Raw genomic sequence first — 24,998 nt, forward strand, 5'->3', positions numbered from 1 at the left:
CACAGATTCAAATTAGGACTGTTTGGGGGGCCAGATCTGTCCACACACAAAATGATAGGAAATCAGTTTGAAATGACATTTGTGTTAAAGGTTTCATGCAGAAAGTAAAATAACATTAACTGTGTTAATGTTATTACTCGTTTTCTAATTGAAACTCTTTTTAAGAAGCTGAACACAGTATCATTATGCAGCATCTTTAAATAATGTTCACTGTTCAAAAAAAATGGCCCATTACCCCATGATTTGGATAGAGGCCTATACTGTAATTCTTGAAGCGTGATGCACCTTTTCATGAAGCACATGTGGATTTTCAGAAGCCAAAAACGCACATTTTGTTTAGTAACAACTGCTAGCTGAAAATGCCTCATCTGTAAACCAAACTTTCAACAATAATGTTTTGGTTCACACCTGATTTCAGGGAATGCCATTTTTTTCATGTTTGTTGTCGACTATTAATTTAGGTAACACTGTTATTTTGTACAGATACAAATGCAAATAAGTTTTTAAAATTCGCTGCACAGGCCGCCTAGAAATCCCAAGTTGCACTGCTGCTTTTCTTAATTTACCTGGGCTCCAAAGACAGCTTTGACATTTGTGGAGAACAAACATTGGCAGGCCATTCGTGCTTACTCTCAAATACTGTTAAATTTTTTGTAAAGTCTGTATTTTAAATGAGCGCCACCACAGAGTTTGAAAATGTGCACAAACCATCTTTGGGTAAGTACCATACTTTTTGTTTCATTAAAAAACAACAGCCTTTATATGCTGTTCAACAGTCAGTCTTCCTCTGTTAGTCATATTGGAACAATACACAAACAGCGCATTTGGAAAGAGAAGAAAATACTATTCATGAACTGCTGTCACTTCTGCCAACATAAAACACATTAATAATTATTAACCTAAACAATTATTGACAAAACAAATGTTGGATCATTTCACACACCACTCTGTAAATCAACAAAATACTTTAAAAATTCCTTATGTTTCCATTACTATTTTGAAAAAATTATAAACCGTATAAGGGATCTTCCCACCAGTTTACAATAATATTATTTCACATGTTCATATTTTAAATAATTAATTGGATTTTTATATTACATCTAGTTTTTATTTTTTACAATTAATTGTGAATTCTGCTGCTCTGATCAAGGTAGTTTTTTCACAGCAGGTTTTCATAGGATGGATCCTTTCATCCAACCAGGCCGATGATGATAGGGCAGTTCCTCTTTTTCCCCTTAAAGTAATGCAACTTTACTTACATACCCATTTTTCTGACATAATCTTCAAAATGAATTATTATACACAGATCAGAATAAAAGATTTATTTAGTAGATAAAAATGTAATTTCAGGTAGTGTAATAAACAAGAAGCTGAAAATACAGTTTATCCATATTACATCACATTTCTTATTTTAATGTTTTATTTTTAATCAAAAAACTAAAACTAGATAAAAGATACAATTACACTACAGCAACCATTATTGTATATGATAGATGATGACAGATAGTGAATTTTTCTTAAATATAGTTTTCTGGCAATTGAGAAATATATATAACTTATTAAATCTAAATGTTAAAAAACATAGTTTTAAAAGAATTTAAAAATTTTTCATAAATGGTGGTTGATAGACAGATTCTGAGTTCGTATTTGTTTTTCGCATCAAATCCAGATTAAAATCATGTATCACATGTTAGGAAACCAAAATTTTGTTCATCAGTGTAATTAAATGGGTTTATTTAAAAAATAAGACCAATTTTTGTATAAGTTAATATATTAATACTTTCTTAACTAGTTTTTATAAGTGGTACTGCTATATGGACTTAGCAGTCCCTCAATTTATTTTGCAAGTACAATCACAGTCATTAAACAAATGGTTGGTTTATTTACAATTAAAAAAGGAGAATAAGTGATTCTGGCGACTAGAAATCAAAACTTAATTTTTCTTTATTTCATATTATACTTTTAGCTCACTCTGTAAAAGTTTTATAATGAATTTTCAAAGCAGTTTACTTTATTAAATTTTTTTCTACATCCTATGACTGAATATGTATGTCATAATCATGATAGTTTTAAGCGACCCAAATTAAATTATTTATTTAAACTAGAATATAATAATAAGTTTTATAGAAATTGAGGTGACTATCCCCTTAATTACTGTATATTACTTTAAAAAAAACAAAGCATTTTGATTTTATACATTTATTTATCTACCTTTAACAAATTAAATAAACTAAATACATTAATGTTTTATGATAAAATTAAATAACAGTCCATGAAAATTATATAATCTAAATATATTTATTTATAATCAATGAAATTAAAATAATATCTGGGTTTACCTACATCATAATAACCGATTAAAAATTAAACAATATTTTTCATTTATTGAAATATATTTATTTCAGTTTATCTTTAACAAATGTACAACATTTTGTCAACTATCTATTTCAGTTTATCTATATGCGTATCATATATACATTTTTAAACAAAATAAAAAGAATTCAATATAACATTGTTATTTATAGAATAATAATCATAAATTAATTTAAAACAATAACGGTTATTAATTTATTAATTACAGTAATTAATTAAAATCTTAAAACTACAGTATAAATATTAATATTCTATTAATTTATATAATGATTTTGTGTGTTTATTTTATAATAACCTTAACTATTTAATGAATATTAAAGTTGAGAAAAGTAAAATAGTCAACATTCATTAACAATATAAAACGTTCTTTAGTAAATATTATAACACACTAGCCTTATCTTTAACTAATTAATAAAATGTAGTAATTATATCTTACAAGATTTGTTTTTTTTTAAAATCACAATCCAAACAACACTGAAACCATCATCATAAATTAAAATATTGTTTTTATCACTTGCCAACGAAGAGCATCATCACCATAAAAGTCAATTTAATATCCTATAAGTGTAAAATTATAACTAATAATAATAATATAATTAAAATAATATAAATTTAATCACAATATTATATAATTTACATGAATATCTATTTTAAATATTATATACATAAATGTAATTGACATATTTTACATAATTATTTCAATTTAATAACAGTATTACATGGTTAATGATATAATTAAGTATAAATTTACAGATTAAATACAATTATAAAAAGTAATGATAGGAATATTAAATTATATTTCGCTTAGACTAAATATTTGCAAGTACATGAAGTATAATATAATAAAATAAGATTACAAATTAATTGCTAAAACTTGCAATCTAATATAAATGTATATAGTATATCGATCTGTTACTTTACATTACATAGTTTTATTATATATACATTTTAAATGTTTACTGTATGTAATAAGTGACAAAAATGAAACATTTTGTTGTTTATATTCATGTTGTTTTCTTTTTCAAATAAATAGCATGTAGGAGAAGAAACTAAATACATTTAGATAGTCTTTAATTCAATTGTTTTTGGATCTCGAAAAACAGTTGAATAAAACACAAGACCCAAAAACAATTGAATAAAAGACAAGTGTATAATATATTATTTGTTAGGTACTGCTGGAGGAGGAGTAGTTTCCATATCTGATGTATGTGGTGGTAGAAAACTTTATTATGGTTAAAAAAAAATAATAATAATTTGTTAAAATGAAATTTTTTAATATTATTAAAAAAAGATTGATTATTTTAAAAAATCTTTTTTTACAAAAAATTTGAATTTAATGTAGATATAATGCTTTATTAAAAAAAAAAGATGTTATAAAGCTTAACCATTTAATTTTTTTTTTGTAGATTACTAACATTCTGTCAGTTCACAAATAGAATGTTTATTGGTATTTTCTAAAATTCTGGATGCCAGAGATCGAATTTAATGTGATAAAAATTAGTTATTGCATTAACCCTATCATTGCTGCAACTTAATTCCATTGAACAGTGTATTCTTCAGTTATTAGATGACTTAATTACTGTCAGTCAGTTTATTTATACACATATGTATTAAACCTATACTTTTTCAGTACTGCATACATTGTCATTAGTAACGTCCATGTCACAAAAAAAAAAAAAAAGTAAATAAATAAACAAAAAAAAATGTGTGTGTATATATATATATATATATTTATTTATTTTTTTTCATACTAAAGGTGTTTTTCTCTATAAAAGTGATTAAAAATCAAAATTATGTAAAAAAAAATCAACATGATAAATATTAACCTTTTTTAACAAAAGATATCCAATTTCAGCATTTTTTTCCTTAAAAGATGCTTACAATATTTAAATAACTTTAAAAAAGATTATTGCATTTAGAAAAATGTGTTTCAATCTGTACACTGAATAAATAATGAATATAAATTTATTTTTGTGATTGTAGAAATGCATCAATTTAATACTCCTAGTTATTACATATAATAGGTTGATGATAACATGAAAACGTCTTTCGCCCCCCCCCCCAAAAATACATTTAACTGGAGTGGCTAGTATTGATTAGAGTAATGATATAGTTCAACTCCTACACTCAGTGATTTTATAATAAATTATGAAAACTATGTATTATTTATTACAACATGATATTCATTATTTATTGAATAAAAGTTTCCATTAAAAAACAAATAAATAAATAAATAGTTTAAAAAATGTCAGTAATGTTTTCTTTAATGTCTAAAAAGAAAATTTGTTCGTGAGCTCAGAAGAGGTATTCGAACAGCTATGCTATTCGAATATAAAAAAGAATAGAGTTAAATTTTGTTCATTTAGAAATAAAAAAAAATTATATTGTATATTTTCAATATAATTTCTTTTAAAAAGAAAATATAATCTTAATAAAAATTAAATTTAAAATTGTCCATTATCAATTTTGTGTGTAATATTCTACCTAATGTTATTTGATTTAAAAAAAAAATTATTTATTTCTAAGAAATAAATATTTATTTATAAATATTTATTTTTCTAAGAAATAAATATTTATTTCTTAGAAATAAATATTAACATAATACAATATTAAAAAATGATCTAAAACTAAAATGTAATTATATTATATTGTAAATATATTTTCTACTCGCAATTGGATAGGGTTATTTCTCAAAATAGAATGAGCAAAAAGCTCCAGTATTATATTATTATACAGAAAGTAATCTGCAATTTATCAGATATTTCAAAGAGCATAATCTAGATTAAAATAATCTATATCAAATTGCATATTTCAATCTTTAACCAAACATTATATTTGACAATTTGTACATATGCTTCACAAAATGATACTGCATTCAGACAAGCAGTTTGGAACTAAGGTACTTGTTAAAAGAAATGTAAAGTTAAAATTCTGTCACGCAAAATTTTCCTGATGCATATGTAATATTAAAGTTGACTGTGAAGGGAACATACAAGAAAAAATATTGACTAACAAATTTATATGTCTCTACTTATCATAAAAAAAGAGTTTACCAGGATATTGAAGGAAACAGATAAGGATAAGAACCTGATAATCAATATTAAGCATTTTTATAAACTTCTTGCAATAGTAGTGATAGAATGAAGAAGCAGGCACCATAATTAGATATAAAATTTAAAAAGGTTATTATTTTAAGTTTTACAGTCATAGTAATATAAAAATCCTGTTATTAAAGATATTTATTCTAAGATTATGGTGGTGAATATATGTTTTTGATATTGCAGAGAAGGTTTTGAAAGAAATCTTAGAAATCAAACATCAGTGAATTGCATCAGATAAATTTGCCTATAGTTGAGCAGGAAAAATATAAAAGTATTGAAAAAGGATTAAAAACTATTTTAAACAAATCTGAAATAAAGTTGTACAATTAATGAAAAATAAATAACAGTGATTAAAAATTAAAGATCCTTTTGAATAATCAGGGAAAACCTTATATAAAACAACATGGGAAGCTTTTTTTTGTTTTGGCAATAATTATAAAAATGTCTATTATATAATTAATGTAAATTACTTGATAAAAATATGTTTTAATTAAAATTAAAACATAATGTATTAAATAGTAACTGGAAATATATAGGAACTTTTTGCTCAATATAAAAAATATTATACTATTAAAACGAGATTTATCAACAAAATATATTTTTCATCTGTTGAATAAAATTGTTGTAAACTTAACATGTGAAGCAAGTTATTATTATTTTAAATTTATACTAAATTATATTTATACCAATAATAACTGAGTATTAAATAAATTTCATCCTAATAGCAAAATATTATTATATAAATCTTAATACGCTCAATGGTACAAATTTATTTACTTTTTGTTAACATGTTTGTAGAGATCACTGCTTGAAATGATTTCTTAACATAAATAAAAATAAAAATTATTTAGAGTACATCCCCATGTAAAAACTTAATTTTAATTAATTTCAGTTAATTCTGACCAAAAATGAACATATTAATTACAATCTCAATACTTAAAATATTTTGTGTTCAAAAAAAAATTATTTGATGAAGCAGTGATTACCACAGAAGTAAAATATTACTATTGTATACTACTATATTACTATTGTAATACTATTGTAATTATTAAGATTCATATAAAACAATAAACACTAATCTTTATATTTTTATGTATTTTAATGAATAAAAGAAAAACTGAGATAAAGGTATTTTTACCAAAAAAAAAATATAAAACCATAAGTAATATGAAATTAGAAAATTTTTGTTATTTTTATTACATAATCTAGCTTTTTTGTAAACATGTAATGTAATCACAGAAGAATTATTCCATTTACTGACAAACATTTTTAAATATGTAAATTTTTTAACTATTTTCTTAAAACACTCTAATTACATAATAGCTAGAATCCTGAGATGTGTAAAACAAAACATTTTTTTGGTAATACATTATTACGCGTGAGTGAGGTTTCAAACAGAAGCAATTGGTTCTAATAGTACATGAGCAACCACCTTTTTTCATACATATAAGAATTAGTTCTGTTTAATTGTATTAATTTAGAAGAAGAAGTTAACAATTAAATTAAGATCTCTAAGAAATCTTGAGCATTCATTTATATCAACCAGACAGACTTAACTGCCTTACTAATGTAAAATAAAAAAAATAATAAAAAACTCAATTTTTAAAAGAAAAATGAGACTTGCTTTGTAATTGTCAGATAAATATTTTTACTCGTTAATATCACAGATTTTTATCTTTCAAAGATATTGTTTAGTCGAGCATAAAAAGAGGTTACAATTAATACATTACTGAATCAGCAGCATTATAATTGTGAACAGTGCTTCTTAAAATTAAGTGATACCTCTTATATTCAAACTTTGTATATCCCAACTCCCTAATAACTGAAAAGACCAAGAATGCAAAAAAAAAAAATAGAAATTAAATTTTTTTATACCTCCTTTTGCATCTTTAGTATGCATTTATATAAAGAATTACTTTATCTCACTTTGTTGTATTAACATACACATAATTCAGTAGACCTTGTGGGTTTTACTATTTTTGTAATTTTACACTTCTAGAATTATGTATTCAATTCTGTACACAATATAATGTAATTGTTATGTAAATACAGATAACTTCTTGATGGTGTACATATAATATGCGCATGATTAGTTTGTTGTAGGATATTATTTACTGTATTCATGTAAGAGTACTCTTTTATCATTTATGTACCGTATTAATCTTTACACCAAAATGTTTTGCGATTGGTATAATTAAAAAAAATCTATCTAACTGACTTTGCAACTTTTAGTTGCAACATTACAGTAAAATAATAAAGTGCCATTACAATAGGTAAAATCAAGCCATACGTTTCTATCTGGTTTTTTTTCAGGGTCTGTTGTACAGAAGGAAAAAATTTAACAAGCCAGTGACCTAAGTGTTCAGCAAATCAATTAATAAATTAATCTGAGATTAGTGAACCCATATTACTATTTAAACGATCAGAAATCTTACAGTTTGCTAACAAAGCCTTGGTCTTAGATCTTACAGTTAGCTTAAAATGGGGTTGGGGGGGGGGGGCAGATACTTATACATCACACACTGTGGTGTAATTTAATAAATGTAGTAACTTCTGTGAAATAATTTTATAACAGAAGATATGTTTCACTTATATGAAGAATTTTTCCCCAAATCTGTTGTTTCAGATATAGGAAAATGACAGATACCTTATTCCCACTCATATTATTCCAGTTATAAGAGATTCTATAATAAGATTAGTAACTCTAAATAGTAGAAATTAAGGTTAGACTTCCAATAAATACATGTATTTAAGAATAGTTTGGTGTGCTAACTATATCAAAAATCGTTCACCCATTGTTCACTAATAAAGGAACAGATACCTCAATGTATTTAAATATATTGATGCACTATTAAATCAGGGTTAAAAAACTGTATAAAAATATGTAAAAGATTTTAATTCTAATAAAACATATGCTGAAGTTAATTGAAATATAATGTTAATATAAAATAATGGTGCATTAAGTAATAAAATTAATAATCTAATAACTTAATAACATAACTTAGGTACAACAATAATTAAAGTAGCTTACTACTATTAATTAATTTAAAAACTAAATTGTCAATGAGCTTTATAAAGCTGAGCGGTTATCATTCGCTGATAATATTCTAAGTACTACAGTAAATTTTTTTTCAATGGCACAGAAGTATTCTTAACACTAATACCATCAAATAGTGTTAAATATGCCTTTTATTTCTTCTTAACTTGATCATTTTTGTTTGATTGAAATTAATTAAAATCAGCTTTTCATAAAAAAATTGATGGTGTGTTTACAGTACACTTATTTTCCACTAAAACAAACTATAGACTCTTTGAAAGTAGTAATATCATACTTGATATTATGGCAAGACAAAACTAAAATCTGTTTTGTTTTAATGTATTAAAATTAAACTATTTCTTCCAAGATATTTTTGTTGTATCGTTTCCGGTTTCATTTAAGTTTATTAAGACAAATAATCTTATCTGAGATTAACGGTCTTATAACATGATACACTTTATACAGAGCTGCATAAACGTATACCTTTATAGAGCGGCTTCAATTATAATAACAAATGGTTATCAAACATAAACTTCTCCTCGTTTTGATGCAACACTTGCTTTACGGCTACGATCTTCACCACCTGAAATACTACCACTTGAGCTTCCACCGCATGCGCTATCATCTTTTTCTAGTTGAGGCACTTCAGTTAGAACAATTGGTGGGTTTAATGATGAAGTTGGACTCTGGGATCTATTTATTCCGAGCGATGTCAGTAGAGGTTGAGTCATCGAGACTGTTGTAAGAGTTACTGGACTTACTGCGACTGTAACCGGAGTTGTCGGTACAGTCACACCAGTCAATCCTGCAGATGATAAAGTCGGTGATAATACAGCTTGAGCAAGAGCTGCTGTACCACTGCTATTTGATGTTATTGAAGTGACAGTCGATTGGTGCCCTTCCAGTTCTTGTATCGGTGATAATACAACCTGAAGAAAAGACATCAAGAGTTAATTTTAATGGGAGTATTAACTTTTACAAGTTATCAGAGTAATTCTCATTTATAATATTGATAAAAAAATGGATTTTAGCAGACATTGTAGGGATTTAAAAAACTACATGATCCAGTGTTCCTGCATGCATATCAGTACTCATCTAAAAGAAAATTTGATAAAATTTAAAAAAGAATTTTTTAATCTTTTTGTAAAAATTATCTGAATTAGTAAACCACTAGCAAAAACACACTTTGGTTGAAATGGAGAATCTCCATTAAATAGTTCAAAAAATATCTTGATTAAAAAGTGCTACATTTTAATTTTGATTTTTTTTGGTCTTCAGTCATTTGACTGGTTTGATGCAGCTCTCCAAGATTCCCTATCTAGTGCTAGTCGTTTCATTTCGGTATACTCCCTATATCCTACATTCCTAAAAATTTGTTTTACATATTCCAAACGTTGCCTGCCTGCACAATTTTTTCCTTCTACCTGACCCTCTAATATTAAAGCAACTATTCCAGGATGCTTAATATGTCTGTCTCTTCTTTTGACTATATTTTTCCAAATGCTTTTTTCTTCATCGATTTGCTGCAACACCTCTTCATTTGTCACTTTATCCACCCACCTGATTTTTAACATTCTCCTATAGTACCACATTTCAAAAGCTTCTAATCTTTTCTTCTCAGGTACTCGGATCGTCCAAGTTTCATTTCCATATAAAGCAACGCTCCAAACACATACTTTCAAAAATCTTTTCCTGACATTTAAATTAATTTTTAATGTAAACAAATTATATTTCTGACTGAAAGCTCATTTCGCCTGTGCTATTTGGCATTTTATATCACTCCTGCTTCGTCCATCTTTAGTAATTCTACTTCCCAAATAATAAAATCTTCTACCTCCATAATGTTTTTTCTATCTATTTTCACTAACAAATTTTGTAAGTGAACAAATTACAAATTTTGTAATTTTGACTTACAAATTGTTTTGAATCGATAAATCTAGAAAATTATCTCCTGTTGGTTGAATAAAATAATGTTAAGAATATCAAAGCTATTTTAATTTTTTAAAGATATTTCAAATAAAGGTTTTATTTGCTTTAGTTTTTGCTGTTTGTGTTCATTCCTAAAATCCAACTTCAGTGATGTTTAGTGTATAAATAAAATCACCCATTCACAATTCAAAACAAAGACTTAACAATAAACTGTTCAAGAAACCATTTAACCTTATTTTTTATAAAGATTACATTTTGATACCATAACAAAAAAATAATAATTTTTAATTTTATTTTCTTTTTTGGAAGTTGTTGGGTTAGGAGGAGTGGTATAACGTTACAGTTAATATGTTGTATGCATTATAGTAATATGCACTTGTGCAAATTTATATTTTTTTCTTACCTTATTGGTTACATCAGTCACTGCCCTTCAATCATGTAATTTTTTTTTTAATATTACTTTGTTTATGATGAAACAAGAACATGTTGAATAGCATCAAATTTTACCAAAGATTCACTAATAATACCAAACTAGAATAATATATACGATTTCAGCAAATGGTCTTTGAAAGTGTTCATGTTATACTTTAAAATGATCAGAGGTGAGTATACGATATGTTTCTAATAGCCTAAGTTTTCGTCTTCTTAACAGACTATAAATTTAATAGTCAATATTGCCAGCAATCTTCAACCACTAAACCAAAAGGCTTCTCATTTACAATGTAAAAAATTAGGGATAAACATGAAGCCAACATAGATATAAAAATAAAACTGTTATAAAAAACATGAAGTTTTAACTAATCAAATCAAGAACTATAATTTTAATAATTATGTTGCTGCAAAATGATAAACTTACTTGTACTACAGGAAGTTCAGTATTAATTGGATAAGACTGAGGATGATTATGGTTATTTACCATATTAGCCAATTTTCCATCTTTATCACTTGGCTCCTTACTAACATCTGGTGTTGGAATTCTGGGACGATTTTTCATTCCTTGTACCGATCCATTCATTTTACCTGCATTAATGAAATGAAATAAAACAAAATTACGATAAATTTTAATTACAGTAACCTTACTTTATAATTTTCAGAAGTCTAAAAACATTTTTAAATTAATTCTGTACATGACTATCCAATCAATAGTTTCCTATGAAGTTAATAATATTTAGTTAATAATGGTTTTTTTTTATTATTATTAAAGCTACTAAGTTTGAATTATTTAAAGATTGTAATGTCTATTTGTTACTTTAATTTAACTTGGGGTTCAAGTTTGCTTAATAACAGATCAAACAAAATGCCAAGTTTAATCATGTTTACAAATTTCTCCATCTCCCTCTATTTTTTTCTGTTAATAAGTTACTGCAAGATTGGACAGCATAATCTATTCACAACTAAATATGTGCAAATCCGTGTGATTAGCACATTGCAACATAAAATTTCTTTGAAAGAACCTCTAACTTAATTATTATTATTTGTTGTTATTTCCACTTTAGAAAAAAAACATTCTTGTTCTAATTAGAGCAGATTGTGATATCATATATCCTATTTTCCCTCTTTTCAAAATTGCCTTGCATTGAAAATCATTTTTCTTAAGTGATCTCTTTTCCAGTATGTCTCAACTGATAGCCCTTTACTTTTCTAGGTTCAAGAATTTTTTTCATTTTTTTTCAGTTACTTCCCTTTCTAATGTTTCACTGAAAATAATTTTATATAATACATTCCACAATCAAGATAGTTTCTTCGTTTCTTATCTCTTCAGCAAGTTCTGTTGCTTCCATATTCTTGTCAATACTCCTTAATTTCTCTTTTTATCAATCCATTTCACATTTTCCATATTACATATTTCAAAACTATTTCTTGTACTTCCTTCTTTCTGATTGTTCATGATTCACATCTATATAATAACACTCTCAGGAAAAAATCTGGCAAACCACTTCTTTAGCTCATTCAGAATCTTCATTACTGTCAGCAATCTTTTCATATTCCAAAATTGTTTATCCTCATAGATTGTAGTTTTTTTATAGCTTCCTTCCTAAGCAGTCAGATTACCAAACACTTTAACAAAGACTTTATCTGTATTTTAGTCTTTCCTTTCTTATTTTTTGCTGACTTTCATCAGTTTGATTTTTCCTACATTTACCTTCAATTAAAACTCTTTTGCACTGTCACAGTATTTGGCCACATGATTTGCAGTTTCTTCTCTGATTTTTCCAATACATGTCATCTGCATATCATGATTTTTTTTTAGATTTTTCCTCCTCTTCCTACAATGACTTGATTTTCTATTGTCTCTTCTGTCCACTTTCCAGTATGTGTTTTGAAAGAAAATTGATGCAAACAACATCCTTATCTTATTCCCCATCAATGTCTGTCTTTTGTTTCATCATTTTATATTACAACTACTACTATACTTCTTTTTTATTATGTAAAATTTCTTTATAAGGCTTTCAAGACTTACAACAGCAATCCCAGTCCACTATGTCAAGTGCTTTTCCCCAGTCAATAAAAAAAATTCCAGTTTATTTTGTAACAGTGTTGATGTCAGCATCCTCAGATACCCAAACCCTTTTCCCATTCTAAAATCAACTAGATCTCCCATGTTTTCCTCTATTTTCCTTTTATTCCCCAAGAAATTCTGGGACATTAAAAGTTTTAGGGGATTTTGCCATATCTGTAATGACTATTGTATTCTATAGAATCTACAACTCAAGTTGAGCTTGAGTACTTTGTCAGTACTTGGGGAATAAAAGGAAATCTACAACTCAAGCTCAACTTGAGTTGTAGATTCTGTGGAATACAGTGGTCATTACGGATATGACAAAAGCCTGTAAGATTTAATGTCCTACAATTTCTATTACAATAAAAAAAAACCTCAACACTGAATAGTGAACTGCAATAATAGTGGATGAGAAATGGAAATGTGATGAAAATAGATGAAAGATATTAAGGTTCAAAATAGGAAATTATACAAGACAAGTAGGTAGTAACAGATGTTTTCTAAAATGAATGATAATTCTCAAGCATGAACAAGTTAAAGAAAAATGTTCATCTGGAAGGATAATATCAACCAGATTTTTACAGTCAGTAGTGCGTTAAAATTAAAACTTAACTGATATAATAGTTATTATTACCAGGTCTAGTTTGTCTAGTAGATTTACGTCTTATAATTCTATCATATATAGACATTTTATGAGGATTGCCAGGATTATTGTTATTATTATTTCCAGCTCCATGTATGGTGACCGGTAACACAGCTCCATTATCAGGACTGGAGTAAACAGAATTGTGTCGTGGCCTTCTAAATAACCCAGATGAATAAGTTGTTGAGGAAGATCTTATTGAACCGACCCTCTGCATCTGACGTTGGAACCAGTTTTTACGCCTTTCAACCAATGGTGTATCTACACTCTCCTACACAAAGGAAAAAACAAAAAACATGAATTTTAATAAACTACACAATTCATATTAATATTAATAAAATTGTAGGGACTGATCCTTAAATAATTTTAAAAGGTTACTTTTATTTTGTACTTGTAATGACTTTTATAAAATTCATTTAAAATTTCACTTATTTTACATTCTAATGGGGGAGAGGGAGAATTTTTTAATGAATTAACTTTTTTAAAAATAAATTAAAAATTTATTTTTAATTTTGACTTCTTCAGAAAAACAAAATTTTGGATATACATATATTTATCACAACACTTGATTACTGTAAATCACATGACAACGTTTATTATAATCCTGGTCACATCAAAACAAGAACCAAATGAGTCAACTTAAGTGCCAAAGAGGTTTATGAAATCAACTAAAAATAATGGAGCAAGTGCTGTTTAAGCTAAACATCATTCGGTGAGTGAAAACAACTGGCCATTGCCAACAACAAGCAAGCAGAGACGACACTGTATTGCCAAAAAGATGCAATTATAAGCCATTTACATTTAGGGTATACTAGAGTAATCATAATGCATTTTCCTGTCATTTATTACTGATCCAACATTTCCAAGGTATATTGATTAAGGGCTTTGGAAAATCTTAATCTATTATTCACATTTAGTGAAATTGGAAATTGAAACTACACACATAATTGGCAATATTTTGAAAATTACCAAAAAAGATATATATATATATTTTGAAATCCATTAAGTATATATTTCAGACCTTCTGAAAGACCTTTTTCATTCTTTTAACAGATAAGAAGTGGTTTACACTCTCTTCTAGATTGCTTATTATTTATCATATTTTTGTTTTCAGTCAGGTGCCTTTTATGTTGTTCAATGACCTTACATTTTTTAGCAGTAAACTAATATTTCCAAAACAGTACTTGTTTTTTATACTCAGATAATAATTAAGTATTTGATTATTTACTCATTACTAGATAGATAATAAATATTATATGTAACGATAATAAATTGTAGAGCATAATTTCATTTTACATCACAAACAGACTTCTTTGGTTGCTTTAAATTTTCTACAAATGTTCTGATATCCTTCTTTTATCATTAACATTTCTTAATTTTCTTTATAAGCATAACAAATGTCTTGCTTCTCTCTACCTTTTCATATCTGTTTTTTTCTACTCTTAGACCAATTGGAAATATGAAATGCTTAAATAAAAAGAATATTATACAAAAAAATCTGCAATGAAAAAATTCTTCTGAACATCAGAATTTTTAACAATTACTCTTCACAGTTTCCCTGTAATGTTTCACAGCCAATAACCAGTATATAAAATTGAGAGAGATTAATTGGTGAATTTCTTTTCTTTAGTTTTAATCCTTAATCAATATGCTAGAAAATATTATTTTGACATGAAAAGAGGCAGAATGTAAAAAAAAAATTGTTTAGAAATTAATTTTCAAAAGTAAATAAAATAATTAAAAATGGTCTATTTCCCAGCAGATTTTTGATACTGCTGTAATGCAACTTAAACCAAAATCGCCAGAGAAGTAGTAATAATAATAAAATTAAATAATATACATTTATGTATAAATTCAGTTTAACAAAAATCATAGTTATCTTTGCAGCATCATTTATAAATGTAAATATAACTGTCCACACAATTAATTACATTTATGTAGCTGGCTAAAGGATAAATTTTATTTATCTTTTCGATAAAAGGACTAAATACATTATAAAAAAATTTCTTAGTATTCAAAATATTAAAATTTTTAAATAATGAAACTGAAAATTTTTTTAAACTTTATTTTAGTAAAATCATAAATGGACTTTTGTACTGGCATAATTAGTGTAGGTTAACACCCCACTCTATAATTCAATATTCCAAAATTTATTTACTCAATTGAATACAAATAAAATGTGCACACTTTACTATGATAAATATAATACAATACTTACATAGTCAGCATAAACATCGTCATGATTAACAGATTTACGTGAATTCATTAAATTAGCATAAAGTGCATCAGATTCTTTAACTTTATAGAATTCAGCTGAACCTTTAGGTTCATAACGTCTATAATGTTCAGATGCGACCGTATATGGTAAATCTTTTGGCACTACATCATCCCAGTACTGATCTTTCAATAATTCTGGATGTTCTTCATGCATTTCATCTACAATCATATACGCCGCCTGAAAAATCCAATAAATAAAAAATTAATAAATGGTCATATTTTATGAACCAAATTCAGTCAAATTGAAAAAAATATATATATCCTAAAAATATTTACAAATAAGTATGAAGGAACAGAAAAATAAAGAGAAAATATAGAATTTATGCGGCAATCTTTAAACAGGTATGTAACAGATTGCCACATAATTAACAGTCGACTACAAGTAATGGGAAAGTGCATTGAACCAAGCAAATGATTAATGACAAAAACGAATACATCAAGCATGACAATTTAACTTTTATGAATGTAAGTGATAAACTAAATCATAACTTAATTTGTTCACAAAGTAGTCTGGCTTATATTACATTTTTCCCTTAATTTTTATCTACAGTCAAGTGATAACTAAACTATTCATATATCTATACTGATTGATTTTAAGGAAAAGTATTTTTAAAATCAATACAGATTAATTTATTAATAAATAAACAAACCTGATGATTAAATTATATGGAAAAATGTAAGAAGTAATTCTAATATGTATACTTATATTTTCATTGTTTAATTTGACCGTCTAATTTATGCATACACAATAACTATTGTTAATAAAGTATATAGTCATTATGGAAAAAAATTATGGGCACAACACTGCAGCACAGACAATATTAAATGATTTATTTATGTACTGCATTTTAATTAATTAAAAAAAAACAGCAATCAGTCATAGAATACCATGAGTACAATTAGGCTATATAAATGTAATTCTTTTAAGTTTTTTATAGCAACTAATTTAATGATTTATTTAAAAAAAAATTAATCACTGTTTTCTTTAAATTAATTATATGAATCTAATTAATATGAAACCTTGAATTCTACTTTTATAATTTAGAATATAATGACCTCCGTTTCACAGTAGTAACAACACAAGGTCAAGGTGTTTTACTGTTGTAAATATTGTAATATGATTTATAATTTATAGTATTATATTAATTTTATTTTTAAGCATCACTGCACATCAGTGCATCAAATATACTTATATTCATTACACAAATATGATGAATGTAACCATAAATCCAAAAAAAATGTATAAATTATTTCTAAATCTAAATGATGATTCATATTTATAAATATATGATGGAGATATAATGTACTGGCTGTTTAAGTTCAAAGAGGAAAGAGTCACCTTTCCTGACTATGTAACCTTTAAAAGAAGATTCACTGATGTTTATAAAACTTCTAAAGATAAAAAATCAGTTTGTTTTCTTAATTGGAAAATATATTTCCAAAACAAATATATGGTTTTATTTCATATTTACCTAAAAATAACAAATTAATAACATTTAGGAGTGTACCATCATTATTTTCCATTAGTATTTCAGAAAAGCTAAAAAAAGGAAGCTGTAACAGTTTTTTAGATTTTGTGCAAGTTAATTTTGTTAAAATGCTAATAAATGAATAAATAAACTTTTAAAAAAAAATTAATTTGAAATTTAAACTTTTGTAATCCATGAATGAAATTTTAAAATTAAATGTTATTACATAAATTAAACATCATCAATAGGGCAACTACTAAGAATAATTGCAAAGATAACGTATCAAATTAAAAAAAACGCTTAATTAGCATTTAAGTGGTTTGAGTTGGTTCAGCGGGTTTTACAGAAAATTAAATTTCGAATTAATATCACTTCTGACCATCACAGACATGAACATAGCAAATTGCAATTTTGAATAGTTAATTCGGAGAAAATTGGTGTAAATAAAATTGACTAAAAACAAACAGAGGGTTCTCAGATTTTAACCTAAAATTAAAAAAAAAAATAATAAACTAAACATGAGAAAATAATTTTTATTCTAAACTAAATCAATTAACATTTCTGAGACATAATCAACTAAAAAATTGTAACTGATCTAAATTAAAATTAGCTTCTCTGACTGTATAAAGAATACTGTGATGTAAAGTATAATAAATATGTAGTTATTTGTAGCAATACTATTTTTATTAACAACTTAAAATCTATAAAAATTTGGTTTAGCAGTACACATCCACTTTTTGGTAGTAGTTTAATAGTTAATATTGTCTATTATTGATTAATGCTAAAAAACTTCAAATTGAATCTAAAAATAATGCAATTTTATGTAAATAATAAAAAAAACATTTTGTGTACCTTCCATAAATAACTAAATGACATTATTGAACAAATATACACCCTATCAACTAGTGTATTTATAAATGAACTTTTTTAAACTATACATATAATCAATTTTTACAATAATTACTCAATATTAATAAAAAAAAATCATTCAGGCAGATCCTGGGTAACTGACTAAAGTAAATATTAGTGCATACACATAGTTTGAAAAACCACAAATCAACAATAAGTCATAAAAATCAAAAGAATGATTCATCAATAAAGAAAGTAACATAAAAATTAGTATACGTATATTATTGCGTGTTCACGGCTCAATCAGGTAGTCTTGACACTTTTAACCACTAGTCTTGTAGTCTTGTATTAACAACAATAGTACAATAGATAAGACAAGTATAAAGTTCTTACACTCCAAATACCTCTGCTGTTCACAAATAAAACTACACTAACAGTCTATGAGTGAAATTTGGTATATTATCTTTTTCACTTGCAGTCTAACAGTAACTCACTGAATCATTTCTTGTTTTTGTGTACTGGAATTACTCATGACATCACCTTAATGACGTCGAACTTAATTCACTAGAAATTTGCTCCTTCACTGACCTCCTCGCAGAATGCTGTCTTGCAGAATCTCCTCGCAGACTGACATCATAATGTCTCGCTTAGACTTCATCTCGCAGACTGACTTCATAATGTCTTGCTTAGATTAATCTTCAACTGATCTCCCCCAGAGTATTTATACTCCTATCTTCTTTACTTGCAGGACCAGACCCCAGTTGAGCATGAGAATGATCGACTGAGCCCTTTCATTCCCATGCATTCCTAACCTGCGTTAGAATTTCTTTTAGCCCCTTTCTGGATTCCTCCTATTATTTTATTTTCTATTTCTTTTTCTCAATTGGCAGGAATCTCTTACTCAGGTCTGTTATCCTGGTCTTGTTACACTGCCCCCCTCCTTAAAGCTGCTTGTCCCAAACTGCTTCCTGATAAGGCACCAGGTGATCCAGATGAACCACAATCTTCTTTGTTCTTGAACTGCGCTGAATCCTGTAGACCGTACCGTTGATTCTATTCAAGATGGTGTAAGATCCTTCCCAATTTGTCTGAAGCTTTGGACATCTTCCGATTGTTTTCCTTGGGCGAAATTTTCAATCTCCTTCTTGAAACCCAGATGAGTTGGCCTGTAAGTCATACTTTACTTTCCTATGGTCACTGCCATCTTCAGATATTGTCAGGCATACTGATGTACTTCTATTAGATGACTCACCAATTCTGCTGTGTACTGGATCGAGGGTTGTTGTTTCCCAGGCGGTGAACCGAAGAGCAAATTGCGCGGTAATATCAACTCTCTTACAAAAATCATCTTGGTGGGAGTAATGCCAATTGATGCATGTACAGCTGCTCTATAAGCCAATAGAAATTTATATTTCTAATGGCTTATAGAGCAGCTGTACAGGTAGTTTCTTGTCGCAATTGTGGTGATTAGCTGATATGACCTTTCTTAGTTGCTCCTCTATTGTTTTGATGTAACGTTCTACTATACCATTTAACTGTAGGTGCAATGATATGGCATTTTATGTATACCAAAACGCTCGAAGACCTCTTGCAGAAGACAAGATTCAAAATTCCACCCTTGGTTGCTGTGTACCTCTCTTGGTATCCCAAAATGGCAGAATTCATTCACCAGAGCATCTGCTACCAATCTGTGCTTCTTGGTTGGGCAAAGCATAGACTCCCTTTTTTATATTATACACATAATTAAAGTATGAAAATTAAAAAGCTGACAACACAGTTGTAGGTCTTTGCAGTCATGTGACTTTTTTCTGATGCACAGCTTGCACACATATACACATACAACTTAATTTAAAATAATTCAGTGCTACACTAGCATTCCTTGTGGTAACAGGGGTACTATTGATACAGTACACCCACTTAGCCACTAGATTAGAACAGTTTTTGGGGTGGAAGTGTGATTGTGCAAAAAATGTTTCTTGTGAATACTATTATTTTTTTACTGTTAACAAATGTGCGTAAGAAAAATAAGACCTTAATTAGGTGAAATCTTTAGATACTGATGGTAGCCTTGCTTTACAGTCTCACCCCCTTGACCTTTTATGTTAAAAATTTAATGGCAACAATGTTCCATATACAGAAGTAATCTGACCAAATTTGGTCAAAATCAGTCTTAGTAGTTTTGGAGCTATAAACTGATTTAGAATACAAAATTGAACACACACATGTACATATGAATATTCAGACAATTTCCATCTGGTTTTTGGGTTCTTTAGGTGTCAAAAGTCGAGATCTAGTGAAAACCACATATGCCCAAATTGGACTGATTACAATACTTTCCCTTCTACATCTATAGGACTAGACAAGAAAGTAAAAATATTACTTTTAAAATTATATTTAAACAAAAATATTAAAACTATCAGCATGTATATAGTGTTGTCATATTTAAAAAATCTGAATAATAGACTATAGTTAATAAATAATAAAATCATAAAGACATTTATAGAAAACTAAATATAATATATACTTCTCATAAAGAGTCTAATATGTAATGAATATATATAATAAATACATTTAGAAATATGATACATAGAATATACATATATACTGATAAAATGAATAAAGTAATAATAACTTTAATAAATTAATTAACAAATATTTAAATAATAAGAATATATATAAGAAGGCCAAATTAAAGAATTATAATGATAATAGTCAATTATTACACATAAAAAATATATTGGGTTAAGAGTGAATGGAGAGGTTATCGATACAAGTAGATATGTTGATGATTCTGTGATCTTAAGATATAGATTTGACACCTTCAACTTTTGCTGAATCAAGTTAATCAAGTAGGCTTAAGATGGGTTTAAATATTAAGTAATCAAAAACTAAATTCATGGTATTAAGCCATGAACAACACCCTGACTAGTCTATATTAGAGTTATTAAGTATAAAGAGTTACTTCCTTCAAGTATTTGGGATGCTACTTCACCATCCAGCTGGATTGTTATAAAGAGGTGAAACAAAGAATAGACATTGCTAGAGTAAACTTTCTTAGAATGAAGTTCATATTTTACAATAAGAATCTGAATTTGAAGCTTAGACAAAGAATGTTAGATTTGGTCTATGTTAATATACGGGTGTGAAGTCTGGGCATTGAAATTAGCGACAACTAAGTGAATGGAAATGTGGTCTACTAAGCGTTTAAAATGTGATTCCATAGAATAATGCTTTGCATCCCATGGATAGAACAGAGATCTAATGAAGAAATTTTGAGAAGAGCTGGGTTTGGATGAGAGCTCCTGACAACTATTAAGTACATGAAGCTAGCATATTTGGATCACATTTTAAGGGGGAGCCAGCATCAACTATTGAAATTGGTTCTTCAGAGGAAAATAGAGGAGCATAGAGGAGTTAAAAGGAGACAAACCTCTTGGTTGGACAACATTAAGGATTGGACCGGTATCCAAGGCGATAAAGTGTTTTCAGAATGCTCAGAACAGAGAGGAATACAGATTGACAGTCAATGTCAGGGAGACGAGACATTTTAAGAAGAAGAAATATATTGCAGTCAAACACCATAGGAACAGTACTACAAATGTTGCTAATACTCCTGTTTAATAAAAAAGAGTATAATATTGCTTATATACCAAATAAACCAATAAAATATATTTTACTAATAATATGGTTAATAAATATGAACTATGTGAATTACATAAAATCAAGTGTAACACCTGTGAAGATATATATAGGAAAAAACCCCATAAGTAATTTACTGAACACTATCATAATTACAAAAACGTAGTACTAAATTTTCAAATGTTATAGAACACCTAATAAAAAATAAATATAATATTACTTATATAAAAAAAATTTAAAAAAATAGAGATATGTAATAATGATAAGGAAATTGATATACTGGAAAAATATATTAATAAATATAAAAATAATTATAAAGTTATAAATAAACATAATGAATTTGATAATAAATTGATAAATTTGGTGGCCTGATGTAACTATTAAATGATTTGATAATACTATTCTGTGCCTTACCAAGGTGGTTGTAGTATGTTTTTAAAAATGGCAACAGTACATACATACTGATATTTTTAATATTTTTGACTATGTATAATTTTAAAAGTAATATTTTTAATTTTCATATTTTAATTATGTATTTTTTTTTTTGTCTTCAGTCATTTGACTGGTTTGATGCAGCTCTCCAAGATTCCCTATCTAGTGCTAGTCGTTTCATTTCAGTATACCCTCTACATCCTACATCCCCAACAATTTGTTTTTCATACTCCAAACGTGGCCTGCCTACACAATTTTTCCCTTCTACCTGTCCTTCCAATATTAAAGCGACTATTTCAGGATGCCTTAGTATGTGGCCTATAAGTCTGTTTCTTCTTTTAACTATATTTTTCCAAATGCTACTTTCTTCATCTATTTGCCGCAATTATGTATATCTTACAAAAATAAGTCAGCTGATGCTCTGAAAGTACTTCAGACCAATAGGTTAAGTGTTCTTACTTTTTATGAAGTTATTTGGTGGTACAAATATTACTATGATAATTTGGTACAAAATTTGTAATGTTTGATAAAATAAAAAAATATTTTTTTATGCAAAAAAAGGCTTTATCTGCAGTTAGCCAAATTAGATAAAATATATTTCAAAGTAGTTCTTCTTTCATAAGATCCTGGGTTCAAATTTCAAGACAGACTGGGCATTTTTCACTATAAAAAAATTTTGATATCATAAGAGTATATAAAATGTAACTTTTCATATTCTTTTAATAAAAAAGAGTATAATATTGTTTATATAGCTAATAAACCAATAAAATATATTTTACTAATAATATGGTTAATAAATATGAACAATATGGAATGTAAAAAATCAACAACTGTGAAAAAAAACAACTGTAAAAACTGTAAAAAAAAATTTATATATATCTAGTTAACTCCATGAACTTTGAATATCTTTGAACAAGATTCAAGCTAAGAAAAAGATTAGAATCTCCATAAACCAATGACAACAATAATTATTTATGATTCCTTCCCTGTTAACAACTCATCCTATAATAATAAAAATATTAGTTGTTTGACCTTAATATGTCTATCAATTAGCCAGTTGAGTTCAATATCATCATCATCTTCACCAAAAGGACCGATAAGAACCTCTGCTACTTTTAACCAACCAATGTAAAAGCAAAACTGTAAAAAGAAAAAACTATAAAGATGTATTTTATTTCAAATGAATTAAAACAATCAATTTATCAATTTAGATTTTTTTTAGACAATTTAATTAGTAAATTTCTCATTAATTAATCATTTTTTACGATTCTTCCACAATTTTCAGATATCTAAAATAACTTTATTGATTTAGGTTTCATAGGCAGCTGTTCCTTCATGTATCAAATATATTCATAAACTGTTACATTTCTGGATCAACACGCCAAGATGTTGTTAATTAGAACTCGATAACATACTGGTGGCTGACAGTGTATTGAGAAGCCATCACTTCTAAAATATAGCTGGTCCAACCATGAATTAATAAAATGTCTGGTTCAGAAAGTAAACTAACCATTTGTGTTTCTCCAACACACTTCACATTAAATTAATATTAAATCAAAAATAATAAATGAATAAAAATCACTCATGAACATTCAAAAATAGTAAACCCAATATTAACTTAACAGCTTATATAAAAAGCTTGGATATAAATGGATGAACCACAGATTGATTGTGATGAGTTGATCATAACTACCAGTTTTTATGTTGATGATGTAGTTCATTATCTGATATAGTATTTTACAATTGATAATGAGTCTACTGATTAGAAAAGCTTAAGAATTGGGAAATTTATATGAAGTTTGAAATCATTGAATTGCTCATAGGTAATTTTTATTAATTATATATAAATATGTGTATATATTGGTGAGAAACAAGAACCACACTGTAGGATACTAAGTTCACTTAACAATTAATCAATAGTGTACAAAATTAGTGTGTACAATTAGTAAAATTATTATACTATTTTGCTAAATTGAGAAAATATATTTCTCCTATTGTGCGTTACATATTTTTTAATGTTTCAGTCAATAATCCAGTAAGATAAAAGGTTTGAGAGAAAATTTTCCTTTATTCTTAGTCGTTTTAATTAAAATACAAAAAAGATATCTTTAAGGAAATTCTAATTTAATTTCTTGATATATATATATATATATATATATATATATATAAAAAAAAAACAAAAGACAAATAGAGTGCACAAGGTCTATGGAAGCAATAAGGTGTATGGAAGTTAATAAAAAAATTAAAATAAAACATCACTGACAAAAAGAGACAGGTTTATTATTCAGCAACTGAAGTTTTTTATAAATTACCTTTGGCTAATCACATTTTAGTCATGTTACGGAAATAAATTTAAATTGCAGTAATTTATGCTGAACTAAATATATAAGATTGTTTAGAAGAAATAAATAAAATAACCTTTGCATGTTTATGCATAATTATGAATGAATAAATTAAATACAGGTGATTCACGTTCAATGTAATAAACTTTCAGGAGATGTTCTACTGGTGAAAATTGAAAAGAAGGTTCATATAAACATAGGTTCGGAAACACTTTGGTACTGAGCATCTAATAATAGACTGAGAATTCTAATAACTAACTCTTCTCTTGTATTACACCTTGTTACATTCTAATGATTTAAGGTGGTCTCACACGTAGTAGTCAGAAGAGTGAAGTCAGGCAACCTTGGAGGCCAGTCGATTCTCAGTGTGATGCAACTAACAAAAAACAACCCTGCTAAAATATGAA

The 24,998-nt window shown here is 27.1% G+C and overlaps 1 protein-coding gene across 2 annotated transcripts in view; it reads right to left on the bottom strand.

Moving 5' to 3' along the window:
- Positions 1 to 1,307: 1,307 nt before the first annotated feature.
- Best2 (bestrophin 2) overlaps positions 1,308 to 24,998 on the bottom strand; it is a 380,716-nt gene continuing 357,025 nt past the window's right edge. For both annotated transcript variants that reach the window (XM_075372465.1, XM_075372464.1), the window contains exons 7-11: positions 23,282 to 23,389; positions 15,802 to 16,038; positions 13,575 to 13,854; positions 11,297 to 11,460; positions 1,308 to 9,440 (exon numbers count right to left, since the gene is read on the bottom strand). In XM_075372465.1, the coding sequence (XP_075228580.1) occupies positions 9,033 to 9,440; positions 11,297 to 11,460; positions 13,575 to 13,854; positions 15,802 to 16,038; positions 23,282 to 23,389 (1,197 nt within the window). In that variant the 3' untranslated portion in view covers positions 1,308 to 9,032. The remainder of the gene's footprint in view (positions 9,441 to 11,296; positions 11,461 to 13,574; positions 13,855 to 15,801; positions 16,039 to 23,281; positions 23,390 to 24,998) is intronic.

This window comes from Lycorma delicatula, chromosome 8 (assembly GCF_047948215.1).
Source record: "Lycorma delicatula isolate Av1 chromosome 8, ASM4794821v1, whole genome shotgun sequence".
Taxonomy (NCBI): domain Eukaryota; kingdom Metazoa; phylum Arthropoda; class Insecta; order Hemiptera; family Fulgoridae; genus Lycorma; species Lycorma delicatula.